Source organism: Arachis ipaensis, chromosome B6, assembly GCF_059453495.1.
Source record: "Arachis ipaensis isolate K30076 ecotype BB chromosome B6, ASM5945349v1, whole genome shotgun sequence".
In the NCBI taxonomy this organism is placed as follows: Eukaryota; Viridiplantae; Streptophyta; class Magnoliopsida; order Fabales; family Fabaceae; genus Arachis; species Arachis ipaensis.
This window is the reverse complement of record NC_142441.1, coordinates 143,847,957-143,872,200: the sequence shown is the minus strand read 5'-3', so window position 1 is coordinate 143,872,200 and position 24,244 is coordinate 143,847,957. Positions and strand designations below refer to the sequence as shown.

Below are 24,244 nucleotides of genomic sequence, written 5' to 3'. Positions count from 1 at the left end.
AAAGTTAGAGAGTAACTTCATAACGAAAACTCTAACTAACAGGATCTACTTAAAATCCAAATTGTATACATGCAAGATGGAACAAGGTACCTGAATCCGAGAATATATCAATAAGTTTGATAGGATTATATTAAACTTAAAGGATATAGATGTGAAGGTTGATGATGAGGATCAGACACTCATATTGTTACTTTCATTACCAAAGTCCTATGAAAATCTGGTGCAGACGTTGATGCTGGTGGGTGACACTCTGACACTCCAAAAGGTAATAAGTGTGGAAAGTCTAGGCCAAAATCTAGACCTCACGCGGAGAGAACATGCTTTAAATGTGGGGAGCCTGGACATTTCAAAGCAAATTGTCCAAATAAGAAGATAACTTTCAAGAAATAGAACAATGACAACGCAAAAGAAAAGCAAGAAGCAAGTTACGTCTCAAATGATGAGGAGGACTGTTATTCTGTGACAGAACAATCTTATGAAATCTTTGATAAGTGGATTCTTGATTCAGAAGTATCTCACCATATGTGTCTAAATAGAAAGTGGTTTACTACCTATCAAAGCATAAATGGTGGCACAGTTTTAATGGGCAATGAACATGCTTGTAAAACTGTGGAGTTGGGTACTATAAGAATCAAGATGCATGATGAAATAGTAAGAACCTTAAAGGATGTGAGACATATTCTAGACTTGTGAAAAAATCTTATCTCCATAGGTTTGTTGGAGAAAAATGGTTGCAAAATAGTTGCGAAAAATGGGGTACTAAAAGTTGTTCGTGGTTCTTTGGTAGTGATGAAGGGAGTTCGTCACGGTAATCTTTATTCTCTTTTGGGGACAACATTCACAGGTGAGTTAGGAGTTAGAATCGGTGAAAGTAGAGATCAAACAAATTACACAAAAATATGATACATGCGGCTTGGACATATGTCAGAGAAAGGTCTATCATTGCTTTGTGGACAAGGTTTGTTGAAGAATATGAAGAAACCACAAATAGAATTTCGTGAGTATTGCGTGTATGAAAAGGCACACAGGGTGAAGCTTTCTACAAGAAAGCACAAAAGCAGATGGTTGTTAGACTACGTACATACTAATGTTTAGGGCCCATCTAAAGTTACTTCTAAGGGTGGTTCCAGGTATTTTGTTACTTTTGTTGATAATTATTTCAGGTATATTTGGGTTTACTTCCTCAAGCATAAGAATGAGGTATTCGACACTTTTAAGCGATGGAGAGCAATGTTTGAAAATCGAACAGGTAAAAAGCTGAAAATTCTACGATCAGATAATGACACAGAGTACACAGATGGGGCTTTCAAGGAGTTCTGTGATCGAGAAGGCATTGTGAGACATTGGACAGTTAGAGAAACACCACAACAGAATGGAGTCGCTGAACGACTGAATCGTACGCTACTTGAGAAGGCATGGTTTAATTTATTTGATCCAGAAAGTGGGTTGGGAATAATTAAAAATGCCTATATATGACACGCGGTGCATGCATGATTTTGAATTGCTATATTGTTTGTTCTGTATGTGTGTGTAGTGTGCCCCCTAAACTTAGTTTCTTATCGCTAATTAGATGGCTTAATTAAGTGCAACATCTTAACTGACATTTCGTTAGCCTCAAGGGACAAGGTGTAGTAAGTAGTAACCCCAGCTTAATTTCAAATAATAATACATTATTCTCAAAAATTAAAATTAGATGAAAATGGTTGTGAGAATAAAGGAAGAATAAGAGTAATTTTAAAAAGTAAAATAAATGAGTTTTAATAGGAGAGAACTTAAAATGTTTAGTAAAGAATTTTTGTCGAAAAATTTTATTTTTATTCGTTGAAGTTATAGTATAGAGATACTATATATATCTAGAATTGTATTGAAGTCAATAACAATAACAATATCCTTATTCACATCATCTTATAGAGTTAGTTAGAAGAAATCTTTTATATTATTTTTCCTCCTTACAAAATATGTAGCGAGTGCATTATTGTAAGTAGTGTTCAATTTCATATTACTTTGTATCTATTAGAAGTCAAAATTCCGTTATAGACTTAACAATTGATATCAAGAGCCAACGTTATATTATTCATTATTTGTGTGGTAAAATTCAATTTTGAATATAATTAATGGCTTCTACTAGTAGTAATGTCAAAGTAGGTAAATATAAAATCGAGAAGTTTAATAGAAAAAATAATTTTTTTTATTGGAGGATGCAGATGAAAAATCTGCTTATATCACAAAAATTACACAAGGCACTGGCAGGAAAAGAAAAAAAGTCGAAGAAAATGAAAGATGAGGATTGGGAAGAATTAGATCTTGAGGCGCGGGCTGCAATAATCTTATGCCTTGGCCCTTGAGAGGATGTTGCTTTTTTGGTAAATGAAGAAGCAACTGCAGTAGGCGTTTGGGCAAAGTTAGAGAGTAACTTCATGACGAAAACTCTAACTAACAGTATCTACTTAAAATCCAAATTGTATACATGCAAGATGGAACAAGGTACCCGAATCCGAGAATATATCAATAAGTTTGATAGGATTATATTAAATTTAAAGGATATAGATGTGAAGGTTGATGATGAGTAGGGGTGTTCATGATTCAGTTTTTTTCATAAACTGAACTGAAACTGCACTAAACCATTTTAAATGGTTTAGAAACTGAACCAAACTACTTTGTCAAATAAAAAACTGGTTTTAAACCAGTTTACAATACAGTGCACCAGTTTAAACCAGTTCATAAAAATAAAACCAGTTTTAATAGAAAAAACCAGTTTAAACTGGTTTATAGGCTAAAACTAGTTTTAACTTTTAACATATATAAAATTAGTTTTTACATTTTCTCTCTCTCCCTCTCCCTCTCTCTCCCTCTCTCCCTCTCTCTCTCTCTCTCTCTCTCTCTCCCCTCTCCCCCCCCCCTCTCTCTCTCTCTCCTTCCCTTCTCCCTCTCTCCCACTCTCTCTCTCCTTCTCTCCCTCTCTCCCGCTACTCTCTCTATCTCCCTTCTCTCCCTCTCTCTCCTTTTCCTCTTCCTCTCTCTCTTCTTCTCTCCTTCTCTCTCCCTTCTTTCTCTCTCTCCCTCCTCTCTCTCTTTTCCTTCTCTCTCTCTCTCTCCTCTCTTTGTCTTTCTCTCTCTCCCTCTCTCTCTCTCTCCTTTTCTCCCTCTCTATCCCTTTCTCTCATTCTCTCTCTCCCCTATCCCTCTTCCTCTCTCTCTCTCTCCCTCTTCTCCTTTTCTCTCCCCATCCTCTCTCTTTCTCTCCCTCTCTTTCTTACTCTCTCTCTCTCTCTCCCTCTATCTCTCTCTTTCTCCCCCTCTCTCTCCCTCTTCTCTCTCTCTCTCTCTTTTTCTCTCTCTCCCTTTTTCTCTTTTCTTCCCCTCTTCCTCTCTTTCTCCTCTTTCGTCCTTCTTGACTTGACTCCCTTGACAAGCTGCAAGGCGGATAAAGTGGGAATACTAGTCTTCACATTAAGACTTGGAATCATGCCTAGTCTTCATTCATCCATGATGCCTAAGGTGCCTAAATATGGCGTAGGGATGGCTTTGGTTTGGTATCCAAGAACTAGATCCTATCCCTAAGACGACCTTGAAATCATCTAGGGGCGCCACAGTCTCCCTCTCTCTCCCTCCTTTCTCTCTATCTTCTTCTCTCCCTTTCTCTCTCTCCTTCCCCTCTCACTCTTCCTCTTCTCTCTCTCGCCCTTTTTCTCCCCTTCCCCTCTCTTTGCCTTCCTCTCTCTCTCTCTCTCTCTCTCTCTTTTCCTTTTCTCTTTCTCTCCCTCTCTCTTCCCCTCCTATCTCTCTCCACAGCCCCTCTTTCTCCCCCTCCCCTTTCTTTCTCTCTCCCTTTTCTCCCTCTATCCCTTTCTCTCACTCTCTCCCCTATCTCTCTTCCCCTCTATCTCTCTCTTCTTCTCTCTCCTTTTCTCTTCCCCTCCTCTCTCTCTCTCTCCCTCTCTCTTTCTCTCTATCTTTGTCACTTTCTCTCCCTCTCTCTCTTCCTCTTTCTTTCTTTTGTGCTCTTTCTCCCCATCCCTTCTCTCTCTCCTCCTCATTGATGAACGAATTTTTGCTAGTAAAGAATTTCACAAATATATTCTCATTGAAAGTATAGTTTCTAAACCAACAAAGAATCTTTTCGTATAAATAAATTTGGTTGTCACTTAAGCAAACCCAATAAAAATAAATCGAAGTATTTAAACCTCGGGTCATCTCTCAAGGAATTGCAGGGAGGTGTAGTTATTATTGGTTATGGGATTGTATCTTTTTGGGTTTTGAAATAATGAACAGGAAAAGTAAATTGCAAGAATTAAAATAATAACTAATAAAGCTCTTAGCAAGGTATGAGAACTGGACGTCCTATCCTAGTTATCCTTATCAATTGTGATGAGAATTGTTCATTGCTCCCACTTAGTTCACCCTTACTAAATAAAGGAAAGTCAAGTGGACTAATCAATTTGATTCCTCAAGTCCTAGTCAACTCCTAAGGGAAGACTAGCTTTAGAGGGATCCAAACTAACAAGCAAATTCTAATTATCAATCAACAAGGAGTTTGATAACTCAAGTGTCTCTAGTTAATCAATTCAAGCTAAGAATGTAAAAATTTAAATTAAAATCATAAATACGAAATACCTCAAATTGCATTAAAGAAAATCAAATTAAACATGAGAATTCATAAACCAAATAGAAACATAAAGTAATCAATACGGGAAATAGATAAAGTAGAATACTAAGACAAATAAAAGTAGAAAAGAAACTAAATTAAAGGAACATTGAACCTGGAATTGAGAAGAAATAAAACTAAAACTAAGAGAAACCCTAAGACCTAGAGAGAGGAGAGAGCCTCTCTCTCTAGAAACTACCTCTAAACCTAAAATTATGTGAATGAAAGTATGATTACGGATGTCCCCTGAGTCTCTGCAGGTCGCGCATGTCACGCGTACGCGTCAGTCACACGTACGCACCGCTGGTCATCTTCACGTATCACGCGTACGCATCAGGCACGCGCACGCATCGCTGTAAATTTCTCCAAATCGCGCGCACGCATGAGCCATGCGTGCGCGTCAATGCTCGCTGGTTATCTCCTTAGTTTCTTGTGTTCCTTCTATTTTTGCAACCTTCCTCTCCATCCTCTAAGCCATTCCTGCCCTATAAAGCCTGAAACACTTAACACACGGATCACAGCATCGAATGGTAAAAATGGGAATTAAAATACACAAATTAAAGGCTTAGGAAGCAAGTTTTCAATCATAGAACAAAACTAGGAAGGAATTGTAAAATCATGCAAATAGTATGAATAAGTGTGTAAAGACTTGATAAAAGTCACTCAAATCAGCACCAGATAAACCATAAAATAGTGGTTTATCACTCATCTCTCTCTTTTTTCTATCTCTCCTTCTTCCCTCTTTTTTCCTCTTTTCTCTATCCCTTCTTCTCTTTGTTGTTTTGGAAAAAAGAGGGAGAGAGAGAAGAGGGATATAGAGTGAGAGAAGGTTGAAAGAGAAAGAGAAAAGAGAGAAAAGAAGGGAAGAAAGAGGAGAAAGAGAGAAATGAGGGAGAAGAAAGAGAGAGAGGAGGAGAGAGAAAAAAGGGAAGGGAGAGAGAGAAACAAAAGGGGAAAGAGAGGGAAAAGAGGGAAAGAGAGAGAGAGAGAGAGAGAGAGAGAGAGAGAGAAGGGAAGGGGAGCGAGGGAGGGGGGAGAAAAAGGAAAGAGATGGAGAGAGAGGGAGAGAAAATGTAGAGAGAGAGAGAGAGGAGGGGAAGAAAGAGGAGAAATAGAGAGAGAGAGAGGAAGAAAGAGGGGAAGAGAGAGAGAGGAGGGAGAGAAAAGAGAGAGAAAGAAAAGGGGAGAGTGAGGAAAGAGAGGGAGAGAGAGAGAGAGGAGGAGGAAAAGAAGAGAAAGAGAGAGAGAGAGAGGGAGGGAGAGAGAGAGAGGGAGGGAGAGAGAAGGGGGAAGGGAGGGGGAGCAAGGGAGAGGGGAGAAAAAGGAAAGAGAGGGAGAGGAGGGGAAGAAAGAGGAGAAGGAGAGAGAGAGAGGAAGAAAGAGGGGGGAGAGAGAGAAAAGAGGGAGAGAGAGAGAGAGGAAGAGAGAATGGAAGAAAGAGAGAGGGAGAGGAGGGAAAGGAGAGAGAGTGGGGGAGAGAGAAAGATGAGGAGAGATGGGAGGGAGAGAGAGTGGAGAGAGAGGAGAAAGAGAAAGAAAGGGGAAGAGAGAGGGAAAGGAGGGAGAGAGAGGAGAGGGAGAAAGAGGAGAGAGAGAGAGAAGAAGAAGAAGAAGAAGAGAGGGAGGGAAAAGAGAGAGAAGGGAGAGAGAGAGAGAGAGAGAGAGAGAGAGGTGAGAGTGAGAGAGGGGAGGGGGAGAGAGAGAAGGAGGGAGATAAAGAGGATGGAGAGAGAGAGAGAGAGAGAGAGAGAAGGGAGAGAAGGAAGAAAGGGGAAAGAGAGAGAAGGGAGAGAGGAGGGAAGAAAGAGGAGAGAGAGAGTGAAGGGAGAGAGAGAGAAAGAGTATGTAAAAATTAATTTTAGAGTTTAAATAAAACCAGTTTTAATTTGGTTTAAAACTAAACTGAACCATAAAAACTGATTTTTAATAAGCTGGTTTTCATAAAAACTATAGTTTCAGTTCAGTTTTTTATTTAAAAAAATTGGTTTATTTAAAACAGTTTCAGTTCAGTTTCAATTTAGTTCAGTGAAACCAGTTTTTTTGCACACCCATAATGATGAGGATCAGGCACTCATATTGTTACTTTCATTACCAAAGTCCTATAAAAATCTGGTGCAGACGTTGATGCTGGTGGGTGACACTCTGACCATGAATGAGACGAGAGCATCACTTTTAGCGAATGATCTACGTAAACTTGCTACAAGTGTAATGTCATCTCCAAATGGAAGAGAGTATAATGATCAAGCACAAGGATTGTTCGCGGCTAGAGAAAGGACTAATGAAAAAGGAAAAGGTAATAAGTGTGGAAAGTCTAGGCCAAAATCTAGACCTCACGCGGAGAGAACATGCTTTAAATGTGGGGAGCCTGGACATTTCAAATCAAATTGTCCAAATAAGAAGATAACTTTCAAGAAACAGAACAATGACAACCCAAAAAAAAAAGCAAGAAGCAAGCTACGTCTCAAATGATGAGGAGGACTGTTACTCTGTGTCAGAACAATCTTATGAAATCTTTGATAAGTGGATTCTTGATTCAGAAGCATCTCACCATATGTGTCCAAATAGGAAGTGGTTTACTACCTATCAAAGCATAAATGGTAGCACAATTTTAATGGGCAATGATCATGCTTATAAAACTGTGGGGTTGGGTACTATAAGAATCAATATGCATGATGAAATAGTAAAAACCTTAAAGGATGTGAGACGTATTCTAGACTTGCGGAAAAATCTTATCTCTATAGGTTTGTTGGAGAAAAATGGTTGCAAAATAGTTGCGAAAAATGAGGTACTAAAAGTTGTTCGTGGTTTGGTAGTGATGAAGGGAGTTCGTCACGGTAGTCTTTATTCTCTTTTGGGGACAACAGTCACAGGTGAGTTAGCAGTTAGAATCGGTGGAAGTAGAGATCAAACAAATTGCACAAGAATATGGCACATGCGACTTGGACATATGTCAGAGAAAGGTCTATCATTGCTTTGTGGACAAGGTTTGTTGAAGAATATGAAGAAACCACAAATAGAATTTCGTGAGCATTGCGTGTATGGAAAGGCACACAGGGTGAAGCTTTCTACAAGAAAGTACAAAAGCAGAGGGTTGTTAGACTACGTGTATACTGATGTTTAGGGCCCATCTAAAGTTACTTCCAAGGGTGGTTCCAGGTATTTTGTTACTTTTGTTGATAATTATTCCAAGTATGTTTGGGTTTACTTCCTCAAGCATAAGAATGAGGTATTCGACACTTTTAAGCGATGGAGAGCAATGGTTGAAAATCGAACAGGTAGAAAGCTGAAAACTCTACAATCAGATAATGACACAGAGTACACATGGGGCTTTCAAGGAGTTCTGTGATCGAGAAGGCTTTGTGAGATACTGGACAGTTAGAGAAACACCACAACAGAATGGAGTCGCTGAACGATACGCTACTTGAGAAGGCATGGTGTATGCGCTCTAATTCTGGGTTAGGCAGAGAGTGGTGGGTGTAACACCCTACCACACAAAGCTTTATGCTTAAACCGTAAAACAGAGGTGGTGTGGTATTACAACCTCTAAAACAAAATATATATACGTATAATAATTAAAAGAACGTAGTACACTAGGAGTCTTGAAGGATTGGTAAAACAAAATTTGCAAAAATAAATAGTGCATCGCTCAGAAAACGAGATTACTTGTGTGCGAAGGAACCGAAAGTCAACGAACATAATGTAACAGAAACTACGAGTAGAGAGCCAAAACGATACATAATATCAAGCTCCTAACTCAGCTTGCAAAACCAAGACTGGCTGGAGAATATTTACATACATACATACATACATACATACATACATACATACATACATACATATATATATATATATGTATATACCCAAAGTCCAAAATACATAAATAAAACCCTAGCTCTCCATTAGCCTCTAAGAGGAACAAAATAACAAGTCAATCAGAGAGAGTTAAGTATATGTATATACATAAGCTATATATCAAAATAAACCCAAGAACTACTCCACTTCAGAAGTCCAGACGCCTAGCGAGGAGCCTCTCGACCTGCATCTGAAAAACACAACACAGTATGGGGTGAGAACCGGAGGTTCTCAGCATGGTAAAGGTGCCACACACATAATATATAAGGTCCTGGAAATGCCAGAGGCAATCCTAGAATGCCGAAACTCAGATTATAAAACTTAAAGAACTAAACAGAAACTATAAATCAGGGTGGTTCTCTAAGGCTTTCTCAACTAAACCAATTCCTTAAATCTAACTAGAACTTAAATAGAATCCTCAATCTCTCTGCCTTTCCTCCGTTCCTCCATCTCCGGTAATTACAAAGACAAACAAGTAGACAAAGCAAGCACAGGTAGAATACAGATAACACAGATATCAATTATGACAATTAGCATATTATAATCAATTAGACAATCCCAATTAATGCACAAACAAGCAATACATACAAATGCATATGATGCATACCTGTCCTATGGCTGTTGATATCAACTGTTGGTTACGTAGCCATCCCGACATGTTTTCAGAGCTAAAAAATACACCATGGGGAGAATTCCCAAGCTGACATGGAGAAAGAGAATGCCCCCAAGCTCAATAATATCCATGGGACGAATCCCAAGCTGACATGGGGAGAAGAGACAACACCCCAAGATGACATGGAAAAAACAATATCCCACGCTCAATAATATCCATGGGACAAATCCCAAGCTAACATGGGGAGAAAAGACAACATCCCAAGCTGACATGGGGAAAACAATACCCCAAGCTCAATAATAACCACGTGAAAAATCCCGACTGACATGGGGAGACAACGCCCCAAGCTCAAGTTGTTCAATCGTTTCTTACAATTTATCATCTTCAATTTCATACTGATTCATATCTCATCTCATTATTCTTAATTATTTAACATCATTATCAATATCATTTTACTCTCTTAATTACCTCATATACCATTTTCATCATCTTTATTGATCAAATACCATCTCCTCTGATCACTTATTACCCTTTTAAAAGAATCTTTTTTCACCTTTAAGTTACAACAATTTCCTAACTTCATCCTATGACTAGGCTTACTAACAATATTTAGACTAAAGAAATGAAAATAGAAATCTAGAGGTTCGAGTTTGAGCTTTAAAACACAAAAATATGTTTTTGCTGAAAACAGGACCACGCGTATGCGTAAAATGAAAATAGAAATCTAGAGGTTCGAGTTTGAGCTTTAAAACACAAAAATCTGTTTTTGCTGAAAACAGGACCACGCGTACGTGTGGGTCACGCGTACGTGTCGATACGCGTTTAGGCCAAGACGCGTACGCATCCCCTGATTACGTGTACGCATGCAAACCAGGCAGTAGCGTTTGTCCGTGAAAGGGGTATATGCGTACACAAAATATTTCATATCATGTATACGCGTGGAAATGCGTTTTTCCAAAAATTTAACTAAGTCTGAAAAGTTATAGAATTGCTTTTTTAAATTCCAAACTTTCGGCGCGCATAACTTTTTCGTCTTAAATAATTTTTCTTCCGATTTTCGAACGGCGTAAACTTCACGAACCCAATTTTCACATAAAACAAGTTTAAAACCATTTAAGGGTCTGGAAGCCATGTTATGGCTTGCCAAAATTCGGCCAAAAACCAATTTGTACACAAAACCTCAAACCTCAATTTTTTGCAAGTTCCTTTCAAAAACCAACCTACAACATTCAAAATCAGCACCAACTCATATAATATCATAGCAGTATCACTCCATATCCAACCATCACCCATTAAACCTCAATTTTCAACAATATTAATGCTTTAACTTCACTTATATCAACATGATCATCTATACTCCATTTCCTATACAATTTCATTACCATCAAGTTGCCAACTATCATCAACACATCATTCAACATGCTATTTCCCTATCCAAAACAAACAATAATCTCCTCATCCTACCATTTCTCAATTCAACCATATCATGCATCAACATCTCAAATGATCAACAAGATGAGCATATCCCTATTCATTATATATATACACAAACACATATCATCATCAACTCATCACTGAATACTTATCCAACCAACATTAAACTCACAATATATCACTTAACACTTATTCAACAAACACCAAATTCATATCGCAATTCTTTTCAAGGTTACTAAACATCAAATATACTCATCCGTTCCAACCTATCCTATGGTCACCTAGCCTAAATTTTCACAGAACATTATATATTAAATGCGCGAAACCTAAACCATACCTTGACCGATTTCCACGTATTTCTCGAGACCACCCACTAATGCACCGAGCACAGCCCCAAGAGATCCGGAATCACCAAGGCAACATCACCAAATCTCCCACCAAGACTCAAGTGTCCACAAATCAAGCTCCAATTAATATATATACACCTAACGTCACATTACCACACATGTACATATCTAAATTTAATACCCAACACACAAAATTAGAGAATTAACTAGAGTTCTAGGATTTTCACCTTATCAACGGAAAATTGGGACAAGACTCGGCAAGTCCACCAAATTAATTCGATCCTAAACACCGAAACTATACAAAATCTCAACACCATAGCCCAAGGAATTCGAAACTGAAAATGAGGAAATTGAGGAAGAAAAAGACTTCCTTACCTTACAATGTTATGGGCTTTGTAGAGCTTGACGCCGCGAACGCGTGGCCGCAAACAGTGCGGCGACCGAAGCTCGGAGCGAGAAGTTGTGTGGATTTGAAGTGGGTTTGGAACCTTGGAATGTTCTTCCTCCTCTCTTGGCTATGCTTCTATGTTCTTGCATGCAGAAGAGAGAGAAGTGAGCTTCAGCTCACTTAAGTAAGTGGGTTGGTTGGGCCCACTGCACGGGCCCGATTTGGGTCCGGTTCAACCGGTTTGGCCCGTTTGGCCCAATCTTGGGCCGAATTCTTTAAAATTGGTGTCTAAATTTATTTTTAATTAGCTCTATTATATTAAACTATCAAATATCATTTTCTAATTACTTTGATTAATAATTACTTTATGGGTTAGTTATTTACTTATTACTCGTGGTTTACAGTGGGCGGAGTTGGTTGCTACAGCTTGCTACATAGTGAACTGATCCCCATATTCTTCTTTAGATGGAGACACACCTTATAAGGTGTGGTCAGGGGAACATGCAGATTACGAGAAACTCAAAATTTTTTGGATGCATAGCCTATTATCATGTCAAAGATAATAAGCTTGATGATAGAGCTAAAAATGCAATCTTTTTGGGGTATCCAAGTGGGGTTCAAGAGTACATATTTGGAGCGTAAATGATTCTAAGTTTGTAATTAGAAGGGATGTTACCTTTGATGAACGATCTATGGTAGCTTTGTCTAAAGATACGATGCCAAATGATGGTGATGTTGGAAAAACTTCAAATACTCAAGTGGTAGAGATAGAGTCTAAATACCAACAAATAGATTCTAATAATGTTCAGGTGGAGCATCCTAATGCTACTCGAGATGATGCAGATGATGAACTTGATCATGAGGAGATTCAGTGAGAAAATGCACATGTATTACAACAGCAGCAACAGGATTCTTTGGCATCTACTAGGCCAAAGAAGAATTATAAATTCGTTCAGAAGTTCGGATCAGACAAGCTTCTGAGACATTATGGGCAGGTAAACTTGGTAGATTATGCACTCTCGGTAGAGGATGATGAGCCGGTCACCTTCAAACTTGCTATCAAAGAAAAAGATAGAGAAAGTTGGTCGGTCGGCATGGAATAAGAGATGCAATCTCTCCATAAGAACAAGACATGGGAGGTGGTCCCGTTGCCCGTGGAAAAGACTGTAATTGGTTGTATTAAAAAAAGAAGATCCTATTAAGTCAGACAGTACAAGATTCAAAGCTAGGTTAGTAGCAAAGGGATTTGCACAAAAAGAAGGAGGTGTTGATTACAACGAGATATTTTCTCCTGTGGTGAAGCACACTTTCATAAAGGTTCTTTTGAGTCTTGTTGCTCAGGGTGACCTTGAGTTGGAATAGCTAGATATAAAGACAGCTTTCTTGCATGGTGACTTAGAGGAAGAAATTTACATGTATCAACCTGAGGGTTTCAAGGTTGAGGGTAAAAAAAATCAGGTATGTCGCTTAAAGAAATCGCTATATGGATTAAAACAATCTCCTCGACAGTGGTATAAGCGATTTGACTCCTTTATGTTAAAACAAGGTTTTTTCAAAAGTAATTATGATTGTTGTGTATACATTCATAAGCTTTCTAGAAGTGATTATATCTATCTTCTATTGTATGTGGATGACATGCTTATTGCTTCTAAGAACAAGGTGGAGATAGATAAGTTAAAGGTTCAACTTGGTAAAGAATTTGAAGCAAAAGATTTGGGTGTTGCACAAAAATATTAGGCATGAAAATTAAAAGAGAGAGATTAAGCCGAAAATTGTTCTTGAGCCAGAGAGGGTATATTGAGCGCGTTATTGAAAGGTTCGAAATGAAAAATGCTACGTCAGTAGTAACACCGTTGGCTCCACATTTCAAGCTCTCTGGTAAACAATCTCCCACAACAGCAGAAGATAAGGCTTACATGGAAAATATACCTTATGCTAATGCAGTCGGTAGCCTAATGTATGCTATGGTGTGTACATGCCCAGATATTTTACAGGCAGTCAGTATTGTTAGCAGGTTCATGGCAAATCCAGGTAAGACACACTGGGAAACAGTCAAGTGGATATTAAAGTACTTGAAGGGTACCATTGACATAGGTTTATGCTTTAGTGGAAAATCATGTCAAATCAGTGACTTTGTTGATTCTGATTATGCTAGTGATCTAGACAGAAGACGTTCTACGATCGATTATGTATATAAAATACAAGGTGCTCCAGTTAGTTGGCGATCGATGTTACAAGCTACAGTGGCACTATCTACTATAGAGGCTGAGTACATGGCAGTAGCAGAAGGGGTGAAAGAAGCATTGTGGCTAAGGAGTCTTCTAGATGATTTGGGATTTCAACAAGATTGTGTGAATCTGAGTTGTGATAGACAAAGTGCAATTCATTTGGCTAAAAATCAGGTTCATCATTAGGGATGGCAATACCACCCGAACCCGCGGGTACCCATCCCGCCCCTACCCGCTCGGGGAGGGTAATTACCCGCCCCGCACTGGGGCGGGTTCTTAGGAGGGGCGGGGCAGGGTCGGGTTTAGGTAATACCCGCCCCTATCCGCCCCGCTATATATATAATATATAATTTTAATATATAATATGTATAATATATGTAAAATAATTAGTAAATGATTAATAATATTGTATTATATTTTAAATTTTTACTTTAATTTATGTTATGTATGTGATGATAGTTATATAAATTTTGAAATTTAATTTAATTTATTGGATTTTAATAATTATAGGGGCGGGTACCCGTAAGGGCGGGTACCCGTAAGGGCGGGTTAGGGTTCAACGTTTTACTACCCGTGGGTAGAAGCGGGGCGGGTTCTATGCGGATTGTTGTACGGCGGGGCGGGGTCAGGTAGAGCAAAAACTCGCCCCTACCCGCCCCGTTGCCACCCCTACCCTACCCTATTCATCACTTCGTGCATGATGTTATAGAGAAAGGCAACATTTGTCTTGTAAAAGTACACACAGATAAAAATTCCGCAGACGTGCTGACTAAAGTAGTGTCAGGAAGCAAGTTCCAACACTGTTTGAAATTGCTCAATGTTGTTCCATGTTAGGCATGGGAATACAAATACTATACTTTGATCGTCTAAAATTTGAGTAGATTTCAAATTGTGATCGATGTGGAGAATTGTGAGAATAAATAAAGGATAAGAGTAATTTTAGGAAGTAAAATAAATGAGTTTTAATAGGAGAGGACTCAAAATGTTTAGTAAGGAGTTTTTGTAGGAGAATTTTATTCTTATTCGTTGAAGTTATATATATATATAGAATTGTAATTGAAGTCAATAACAATAACAATATCCTTATTCACATCATCTTATAGAGTTAGTTAGAAGAAATTTTTCATATTATTTTTCTTCTTTACAAAATATATAACGAGTGCATTATTGTGAGTAGTGTTCAATTTCATATTACTTTGTATCTATTAGAAGTTAAAATTCCGTTGTAGACTCAACAATGATGCTAATGACTATGAGGAAGAAGGAAATATGATAAGGTAGTTTTGAGAAACCAAAACTATTATTTGCGACTCTTTTCAAATAATTAAGAAAATAACTTTAATATACCTTCAGTAAAAAATAATTTTATAAGTATATCTAAATACATAATACTAAGTTAAAAAAAATAATTATCTTTTGTATTTATCGTGTGATTGATTATCCAAAAAATATATACAATTCTAACTTGTAAGACTATTATTAATAAAAAAATTTTAATCTTTTAATAAATATAAAATAAATATATTAAAAATTTATTTTTTGTATTTTAAATAAAAGTCTTTTCAATTTGTAATTTTAACAAATGTCTTTAGAACATAAATTAGCTAAATTCTAAAATATTTTATACACGACATCAAAACTAACAACTATTAGGATGAAATCCATATTTTTGTAAGAATATTTAGATAATTATTTAAAAGGTACATTAAAAAATTAGACCAAAATTTGATCTCTAGACCTTTATTTCATTTAAAAAAAAACTGTCGACTATTCCACAAAGAATGGCAAAAAAATTTAATTGATGAACCAAATTTTAAGAATAAAAATATAATTTCTTTGATCTAATTGCAGAAAAATAGGTAAAGAACAGTTAACCACTTTTTTTTTTTTTTGGGTCTTGAACAGTTAACCACTTAACCTGAGCTAAATCGAAAATAATGGGCCCTTTTTTTTGGAGTAAAAGCAAATTGAACTCATTTTGGATATGAGGGGAAAAAAGCGAGGAAAAGACTGAAACATACCAAAAGAGAAACCCATGACCCGTTCGGCTCTGTCAAAAAAAAAAAAAGTACTGAAAGACAAACCTAATTCCTAACTGAAATCCCAGTAGCGCGAATTTCTCCGGCCCTCTTCACGCCTTCCAGTAGTCGTCTACTCACAGTTGCCGGTGTCTCCTCGTGGTTTGTGTCTTTCCGCCTTCCCTCGCCTCGTCGTCGTCGTGTTCTTGCTCCGGGGCCTCTCCGTCACTTCCTTCTCGCCGGTTTCGTCGCTGAGTCGCCGTCGACCATCGTGGCTGGTGAGTTCCTGCATTCCCCTCTTCTCTCTTTTTCAATTTTCCCTTTTCCCTTTTCCCTTGTCCCTTGTCCCTGTCAATTTTATTGCTGTAAATCATGACTGAACCATCTTTTGTTGCTGTATTGAGTTAGATTTATTGTTGTATTGAGTTGAATTTGTTGTTGCATTGAGCTAAATTTATGGTTGCTGTTGAGTTGAATTTGTTGCTGTAAATAATCTTTTTGTTGTTGAAAATTATCACTGAGTTGAATTTGTTGCCGAAAATCATCACTCAGAAGAATTTGTTGCTGTAAGAATAGATAGTTTCTGTACAGAGACTCTTAGTCTTAGTCTTAACCTTTAATTGTAATAATAAGAGTTGATTTAATATTGAGTATTGACTATTACATAGGCAGTATTGGATTATTGGTATAATGGTATTTGATGGATTGATTTATAAATTAGTTGAATTTATGTTTTTGATTAGTTTGTTAATCATTAATTTACTGATTGTGTTATGTTTTGCTCTCTTGTTCATTTAAATTGAAAAATTCTTTTGTATTAGTGTCTAGTTTATTATCTATATTTGCTTCATTAGTTATGTCTAAGAGTTGATACTTGATTATTATTAATGTGTTTGTGAAGACATGTTCTTGAATTTTTAATTTTAAGTTTATTGTTTATAATTTCATATTTATATTTAATTGTGACCGAGTCTACCGGTTGAACTAGTGACTCACCAATTGAACCAATGACTCGATCGTATGACCCGGTCGATTACCGGTTTGGTTCTAATAACTATGATTATGAGGCTTTGGTTGATGTTGTATTTTTATTTTTTAAGATTTACATTAGAATATATTTATGTTTCAAAGTTTTCAGTTGTTTGTGACTTTTCTAATCAATTTTTGTCTTTCAATTTCTGAAGCAGTGATGGGAAAGATGAACAAGAATAAGAAGGTAGGGGGGAGACATGGGACTCCAAGTGAACATAATGATATGCAGGATCAAGAGATGGACATAAGGAAAATTATGAAAGAAGTTGAAAATTTTAGTATGTCCCGTATTCTTTCTCATTTGAAGCTTTCCCTTTTCTTGGCTGTTGTCTCCTATCTTTAACTTTTGGTAAATCTAATTTCTCTTGTTGATGTGTTTTGATCTTTTCCTTAGTGTTTAATTTTTTTCGATAAAAAAAGAATAACAATAAGATGAGAGAAAGAATATTACCAACAGTTATAATATACTTCAATGTCAGGCTGTTCTTACTATTTATTATTTGTAAATAGGTTGGATTTCTTTGCTCTCCCCTGATGCAGTTTAATCCTCAGTATACATACTTCGCAAACAAATGCTCTAAGTAGAATTTTATGGATTATGCCAATTTATTTGGGTAGATAGTTGTGATAGGGCATAATAACATGATCTAGCAACTTAGTGTGCCATAGTTGTGTTTAGAGTCTTTTGTTTCAAACACAATTCACTTTTCACTTTCTTTGGCAGTTCATGGATTTGGTGAGATTATCTTTAGAACTTATCATTCCATTGGTCTAGGAATAAACGTTTTAAGGTGCCTCTTATCCTCCTTTTATCTCTTCTTAGAAAGTAGACTTTTTAACAATCTCAATTTCTGGAAAATTTGAAAAGAGTATAGGTAGATGAAGGAAACACATAGTCGAAGAAGTTAAGAAATGCCTACTTTCTTCCGAATTCTAACCAATTTCATCTTTAAAAGAAAGTAGGAAGAGAAAAACAAGATAGGTCTAACCAATCTCCTGCCTGTCTAGTTCATTATTCCCTTCTTGCTTATAACCCATGTAACCTCCCACTATGATTCGATGTAGGCAAGTTTGTTACTGTCCAAGTTCCTTTCTAGCCCTTATTCATGTTTTAGTGAGTTTTACAATGTTTTTACATATTGGAGATGTGAGCTAAACTATATACGATTATCATTATCAGGTTTTACTGGTTTTATTCACCTTCTCACCATGTCTATCCATTATTGTAGTGAATTTGTTTGTTATAATAACTAATGATTAACAATTTTTTATTAGGCTACTCACATATGACATGGAAAGAACGTAAAAAGATTGAGAATCAAAAGGTCGTCTCTCTTGGTGGGAAGGTGAGGACTATCTGTTGATGCTATTTTTTAACATCATGTACCATTGCAAATGGTATTATCAGCAGCATGCTCAAGAATCAAGATGCAAGCTTTAATGGATTTCTGTTTTCCTTTATTTAGCCCCCCAAGAAACAGAGATTACCTCTAAGTGTGGCACGTCCAACACTGAAGAAACAAAAGGAGAGAGAACAGAAAATGCTTCAAGAGGTAATTTATGTTTACAAACATTTTGATTAGGCAAAAATAAACTATGTCTCCTAACATCTTTTCTGTTTTCAAATTTTTCTTTTGTAATAAATGATTTATATTTGCCCACATTCATTTGAAAATTTAAATTGTCTATCCTCATTATAAACGACATTAGTTATATCTACGGAATAGTCCTATTTAGCATATAAATTTGCTAAAATAACATAGATGACACTTTTTGTGACAAATGCTAGTTTCAAATCTTCTCTTTGTCATGGGGGTTCGGCTATATTTTTATGTTGGTTGCCGAAGACCTAACACAACCCTCCTCCTTTATCCGGGCTTGGGACCGGCTATGTACTGCAAGTGTAACATAGGCGGAGTTTCAAATCTTCTCTTTAATGTAAGAAATCACGCTTGCAAAGCATTTGCGAAAAGGATAAATGTTTTGGCCGATTCTTCAAAGTTCAGGGGGCAACATTTGAAATATGTATTTATCCATGGGATGAACTGAGATGTGTATTGCTTTGAGGGGAAAAACCAAAAAATAAGTTAGGAAGAAACTCCCCCTTCAACCCCCTCCCCCTGCCTTCTTATTTTTATTGTCTTCTTTTCGTCTGACTTGCATGGTAAAGACTCTATTAGTCTGTTATCTTATCTGTACCACGTTTTGCAGCGTTTGATTCTTGGACAATTTGGTGGAAAGCATAGTGGTAGCAGTAAAAAATCGGCGGGTAAGCACAAGGCCGAGGACAGGGGTTTGAGATCAAGTGAAGGTCGTTTTAGAAACGGCATACTGGATGTGAGGCATTTATTAAATTCAGCACCATCAACATCAAGAGATCATGACACTGGAATGTCTAGTAAATGGACCAAGAAAGGAGGTAAAGGGAAACCAGGGAAAAAGGGTGGTGGTAAGAAGCATCGTTGAGTACAATCCCCTATTCAATGCAAAAATTTTGTATGAAATTTAATGTAGTGATTCATCAGTGTCTATGAAAATTATGACCCAAATTTGAACTAACCATAGATATTTGAAGTCATTAGTCATATAATTGTTCAAAATAGACAAGGGAACATCATCCGTAGAAATGTAATCCCAAAACCACATTCAAAAACCAAAATAAATCTTGACGAAAGTCACTACATATCCAAAATCATATAGCAAAATAAAATCAGCTCCGGTAATGAGCAAGACCAAGATGTCTACGTTGCTAAACAATATAACTAAAGACAATTATCCGACAATTAGCCCCATCACTGATTTGCACGGTTGGAATCCATGGGTTGGAATGTATTAAAACATTCTAGAGGTAATCTAACACTTGTAAATTGTAATAGACTATTCTAACATAAGAAGCCAGCATAGAACACGATGCCGACACGTGCAATTAATTATAGAACGCTACAGGATATATGTATTGTTCATCCTGCACGGTACAAATAACGATCTGACAATTAATGCATTTAATTTATAAATTTTTTTATAACATCACATTTTCGTAACCTAACTTACATAATTTAAAAGGCTACATTCTTGAATAACAGTTTTTTTTTATTCATATATTGTATTGCTGAAAACTCTTGCACTTTAATAACCTATTTTAAAAGGGTGTTCTCTGGTGGCCTGGAATCCCGTGACTAAGGGTGATTAGCAACACCATTAATAGTAAAGTTATCGAATGAATAAATGGTGGTTTTTGTTTTCATATAATGCAAACAATGTCTCAATAGTGTGTGACCCTTTGCTGAGCTGATTGGAACTTGGAAGAGACTATTATAAATTTATAATTTAACCCGTAATAAGTGTTTATGTTATGTTAAATGTGTGGTAACTTGTGCTAAGTTACTGTGAGGACAATGTTGTAATTTTATATCCAGAAAGCCAGTTTTGTTGTTTGGGGCTTAATTGGGCAAAAACGAAGAAATGAATTGTCAACGAATACCAGATCCAAATAAAACAAAATTGAACTTATTTTGTAGAGACATGAGTTTTTTTTTTTTTTTTGTCAAATAAATTAACGGTGAATTCTATAGTGTCTTTGTTATGGTACTTAAATTATCTAACTTTTTTTTAAAATAAAAAATAAAATATTTAAAATAAAAAATAAATCATATAAAATTTATTAAATATTATTTATTTACCTTTTTTAATAATTTAGGTACAAAATTATAGACACCATAACATTCACCTAAATTAACTCACCATATTATGAGACCTGCTAATATGCCATCTCAATTATTTACTTAGGTATTTGAATTGTTAATCACTCTTGTTTACTGATCCAATAATTTTGTTTAGCTAGCCTGGTCAAAAACTTCATCCCCTATGTTCAAACATGACATATGTCATAACTGGATTGGTTTTATCTATTGGCCACCTTAGCCACCAACAAATAAGTGCCGCCAAAAGCTGACACCATTTTAAAATCACATATTCTTTGAAGAGATAAATCTCAATTTCACCTCTGAAATTTAGTTCGATATTCAGAACAATTCTCACAATTTTATTAACTCTAATTAGAACCCCCAAATTTATAATTGTAGTTCCGACTTATTCTTGCGATCATCTCCATCACTGAAATGTTAATCTGACGCAATTGTATTACACGGTGGACACTACTTAAACGACGACACATTGGTTTCGCATTAAAACCATGTGTAAATCACGTCGTTTTAGTTTTTTGTGGGTTAAAACTATCTTTCTTTTCACTACGAACGATCATAAATTACAAAACATCAAGAAAATCCGGTTTGGACACAAAACCAATGCACTCTCGTTTAAGTAGTGTCTACCATATCATACAATTGCGCCAAATCAGTATTTCGGTGACGGAAATAATCGCAGGGACAAGCTAGAGCTACGATTACAAATTTAGAATTATAATTGGGACCAACAAAATTATGAGAGTCATTTTGAATATCGGGCTAAATTTTAAGAACCAAATTAAGATTTAACTCATTCTTTAAAACTTAATTTTATTTTTTGTTTAATGATTCAATTTTCTGGATGATTACTAGACAAATAAGAAATCAAAACCACATTTCCCATAAAGTTGATAACATATGGATATTGAAATTTGAGTTTAATTTTGTATAAAATATTTTATATAATTATGTAATTATAACTATTTTTTTAAATGATTATTTACAGTCAATATAAAAGATAATTATTTTTGTTAATGTGACATTATGTAATTAAATACAAGTATAAAATAATTTTATAATAATAGTGTATCAAAATTAAATTCTTGAAACTTAAGCTAAAGATAAAAGTAAAATAAAATTGTGCTAGATATAGTAGCCAAACTTCGCCCCATGACTTACATTACCCCACCACCACTACCACCAGATTAAACAATAAAGACACGATTGCATAAACTATTTCATGGTGGTTTAACGTGGAAGCTAACTGGGTATTTTAATTTTTTGAAAAGTTAGGTATTGCGTGATGATAATAACAGCAAAAAGGTTAACTCAGAATAAACAAATAATATAATAAATTGAAAAAAAAAAAAGCTTTATTTGCTAGTCACCTTTAAACTCTCATAGAGCCAGAGGCCTGACCCATAAAGCATGTAATTACGTTACCAACTTTAGTTTTGGGGTCGGTGCTTGTCCCAATCAAACTCCAATACTTGAACATATAAGAACTTACACACTAAGAAAACCCATTATTTTTTTAATTAAAATTTTAGTTATTATTGTTATTGCTCCAAACACTTTAGTTGCATCGTGTGTGTGCTATTTGCCTTTCATGCATGCATTATTTCATTATTGATATGCATAAGCCACATCCTTTAATGCTTTTCCAAAAGTAAAATAAAGATTGTTAATCTATCTGCTTGGCTTTGTTGGGTTTGGAATTCAATTTTTTGGACCACATCATCTCATTGGCAGGCTGCTAAATTTTAGAGGCACAACGCTTTCAGAGATTTGTACTCTTTGTATGTTGCTTTACCACGTATGCTTTCACTTTCTGGTCTTTCATTTTTCATGATTCAGGTCTTGATTACCATATAGTTTATAGGGTTTAATTTTAGTACACTGATAATGTAAAACGTTTTATATAATTATACAATTATTTTTATTTTTTTGGATAATCATTTTATGTAATTAATATAAAAAATAATTTTTTTATTTATATTTTATTATGTAATTTAATATACATATAATACAACTTTATATTAATAGTGCATCAAAATTAATTTTATAGTTAATAATGCTTTTGCCACACAGCATTGGAATAGGTATTGAGATTTAAATTTAAATTGTTATTTTATTATTTGTTTAGGGTTTAGTCACGTTGTTGATGATAATTTTATCCATTTTTTTCAACTAATCCTAAAGAGACAATAATTATTTAATGTAAATTATCTTAATTTTTTATTACTATTAAATCTTTAGTAGCAGTTTAGTCTACATGTCGGTGATCAAATTTTAGGTAGCGTTTGTTTTGAGGTACTGAGACAGAGATTGAGAAATTGAGACTCAATATTATGTTTGTTGGTTCAATGCTAAAATTTTTGTCTCTGTCTCCAAAATTTCAGTATTTCAGTACCTCCAAAAAATGGTGACACAGAACATTAAAATTTTTAGAGATGGAGACTAAAATTTTAATAACATTTTATACCTAAAATACCTTCATTTCAATTAGTTAATTCTAATTTGATCCTTTGTACAAATTAAATTAGAATTTCATTCTTGTTTCAATTTTTGTCTCCTACTTTACACTAAACAGAATACTGAAATTTATTTCAATCTCTGTTTCTTAATCTCTATCTCTCGGTCTCAGTCTTTCTTTTTATCTTTATCTCTCTACCAAACGCTAATCCAAAGGTGTATATTCAACTCTCATCTTCCTCTTTTTATTATTTTTTAAAAAAAAAAAAGACTTATATTATCGACCATGATAAATAAAACTTTTAGGATTGTGGTATGCAAAAGTTGAGCTCTCATCATCTAGATACTTCTACACGCACGTATATAAAAATATTAATTTATTTTTGGGTGCAGCAAATAGAGGAAGGACCGATTTTTTTCCCATTGTCTTCAGTTCCCTTTATTTTGGATTAGATCTTATTAATAGGGGTAGTGGCTTTAGATTGCATGGCTTTTAACATGCTATTTAAGTATTTATCATCAAAGTTTTCCAGTGATTAAAGTTGGCGCAAGCACTTATACGCTACTGGAACTCAATTTGACCACGCCAATTACTAATAACTTCATAGTTCATCCGTAACATTTCAAATAAATAATAATAATAATAATAATAATAATAATAATAATAATAATAATAGACAATTGCTGAAGTAATAGATTAGCTGGAAGAAGCTCAAGTGTGATCATTCACCGATAAAAATGAAGAAACTCGTCACATTTTCTTTTTGGCACATTATTATCGTATTAAGATAGATTAATAAATAATAACAATGATAAATAAATAACAAAAAGCAAAAATATTTTATAAATAAAAAATAACAATTGAATTAGTTATTATATATTTGTATTCGTTATATATATTATTTCATATATTTTTTAACAAAGTTGATAATTATAATAATTAAATTTATTATAGTAGAATAATTAAACATTTTAACAATAATAAATATGTATTCTTATATAATAACTAATTAATAACTGATTTTTTATATTTATATAAAAAGTATATAGCTAAATACATAAAAAAAATAAAAATAGGGATAAAAATTAAAAAAATTAAGTGTAATTTCTTATCATATGTTTTTAAAATAAAATAAAAATACATTATGGGATAAAATATCACACTTGTGTTGCAATTTGCAAATGCTATTCAGCTGAAGGGCAATTCAGTGATTTCAACAGTCTAAAGCTTTCGCCAAGTTCATGTCATGTGCCATGCAATTTTATTTTTTTATTTATTTATAATTTAAAAAAGATTAAGAATGAATATTTTTACTAAAATTTGACCAATACTTAATCATAAAAAAAATAAATAATTCTATACTATAGATATAATTTTACACCACTAAAAACATTAATAATAAATAATTAATGAATATAAATTATAAAATTTAGTGACTTTCTAACACTTCTTTATTTAAAATGGAAAAGTTTAGGGACCAACAACTTTATTAAATTTTGGCCAGCATGTAACCAGCAAAGAAAAATAA

At 35.0% G+C, this 24,244-nt stretch overlaps 1 protein-coding gene across 1 annotated transcript; it reads left to right on the top strand.

Moving 5' to 3' along the window:
* Positions 1-15,519: 15,519 nt before the first annotated feature.
* On the top strand, positions 15,520-19,249 carry LOC107605173 (uncharacterized). The gene is made up of 5 exons (XM_016306951.3): positions 15,520-15,803; positions 16,713-16,835; positions 17,833-17,903; positions 18,024-18,110; positions 18,769-19,249. The coding sequence occupies exons 2-5, from the start codon at positions 16,715-16,717 to the stop codon at positions 19,021-19,023; spliced, it is 534 nt and encodes a 177-aa protein (XP_016162437.1). The 5' UTR covers positions 15,520-15,803; positions 16,713-16,714; the 3' UTR covers positions 19,024-19,249.
* The last annotated feature ends 4,995 nt before the right edge of the window (positions 19,250-24,244 follow it).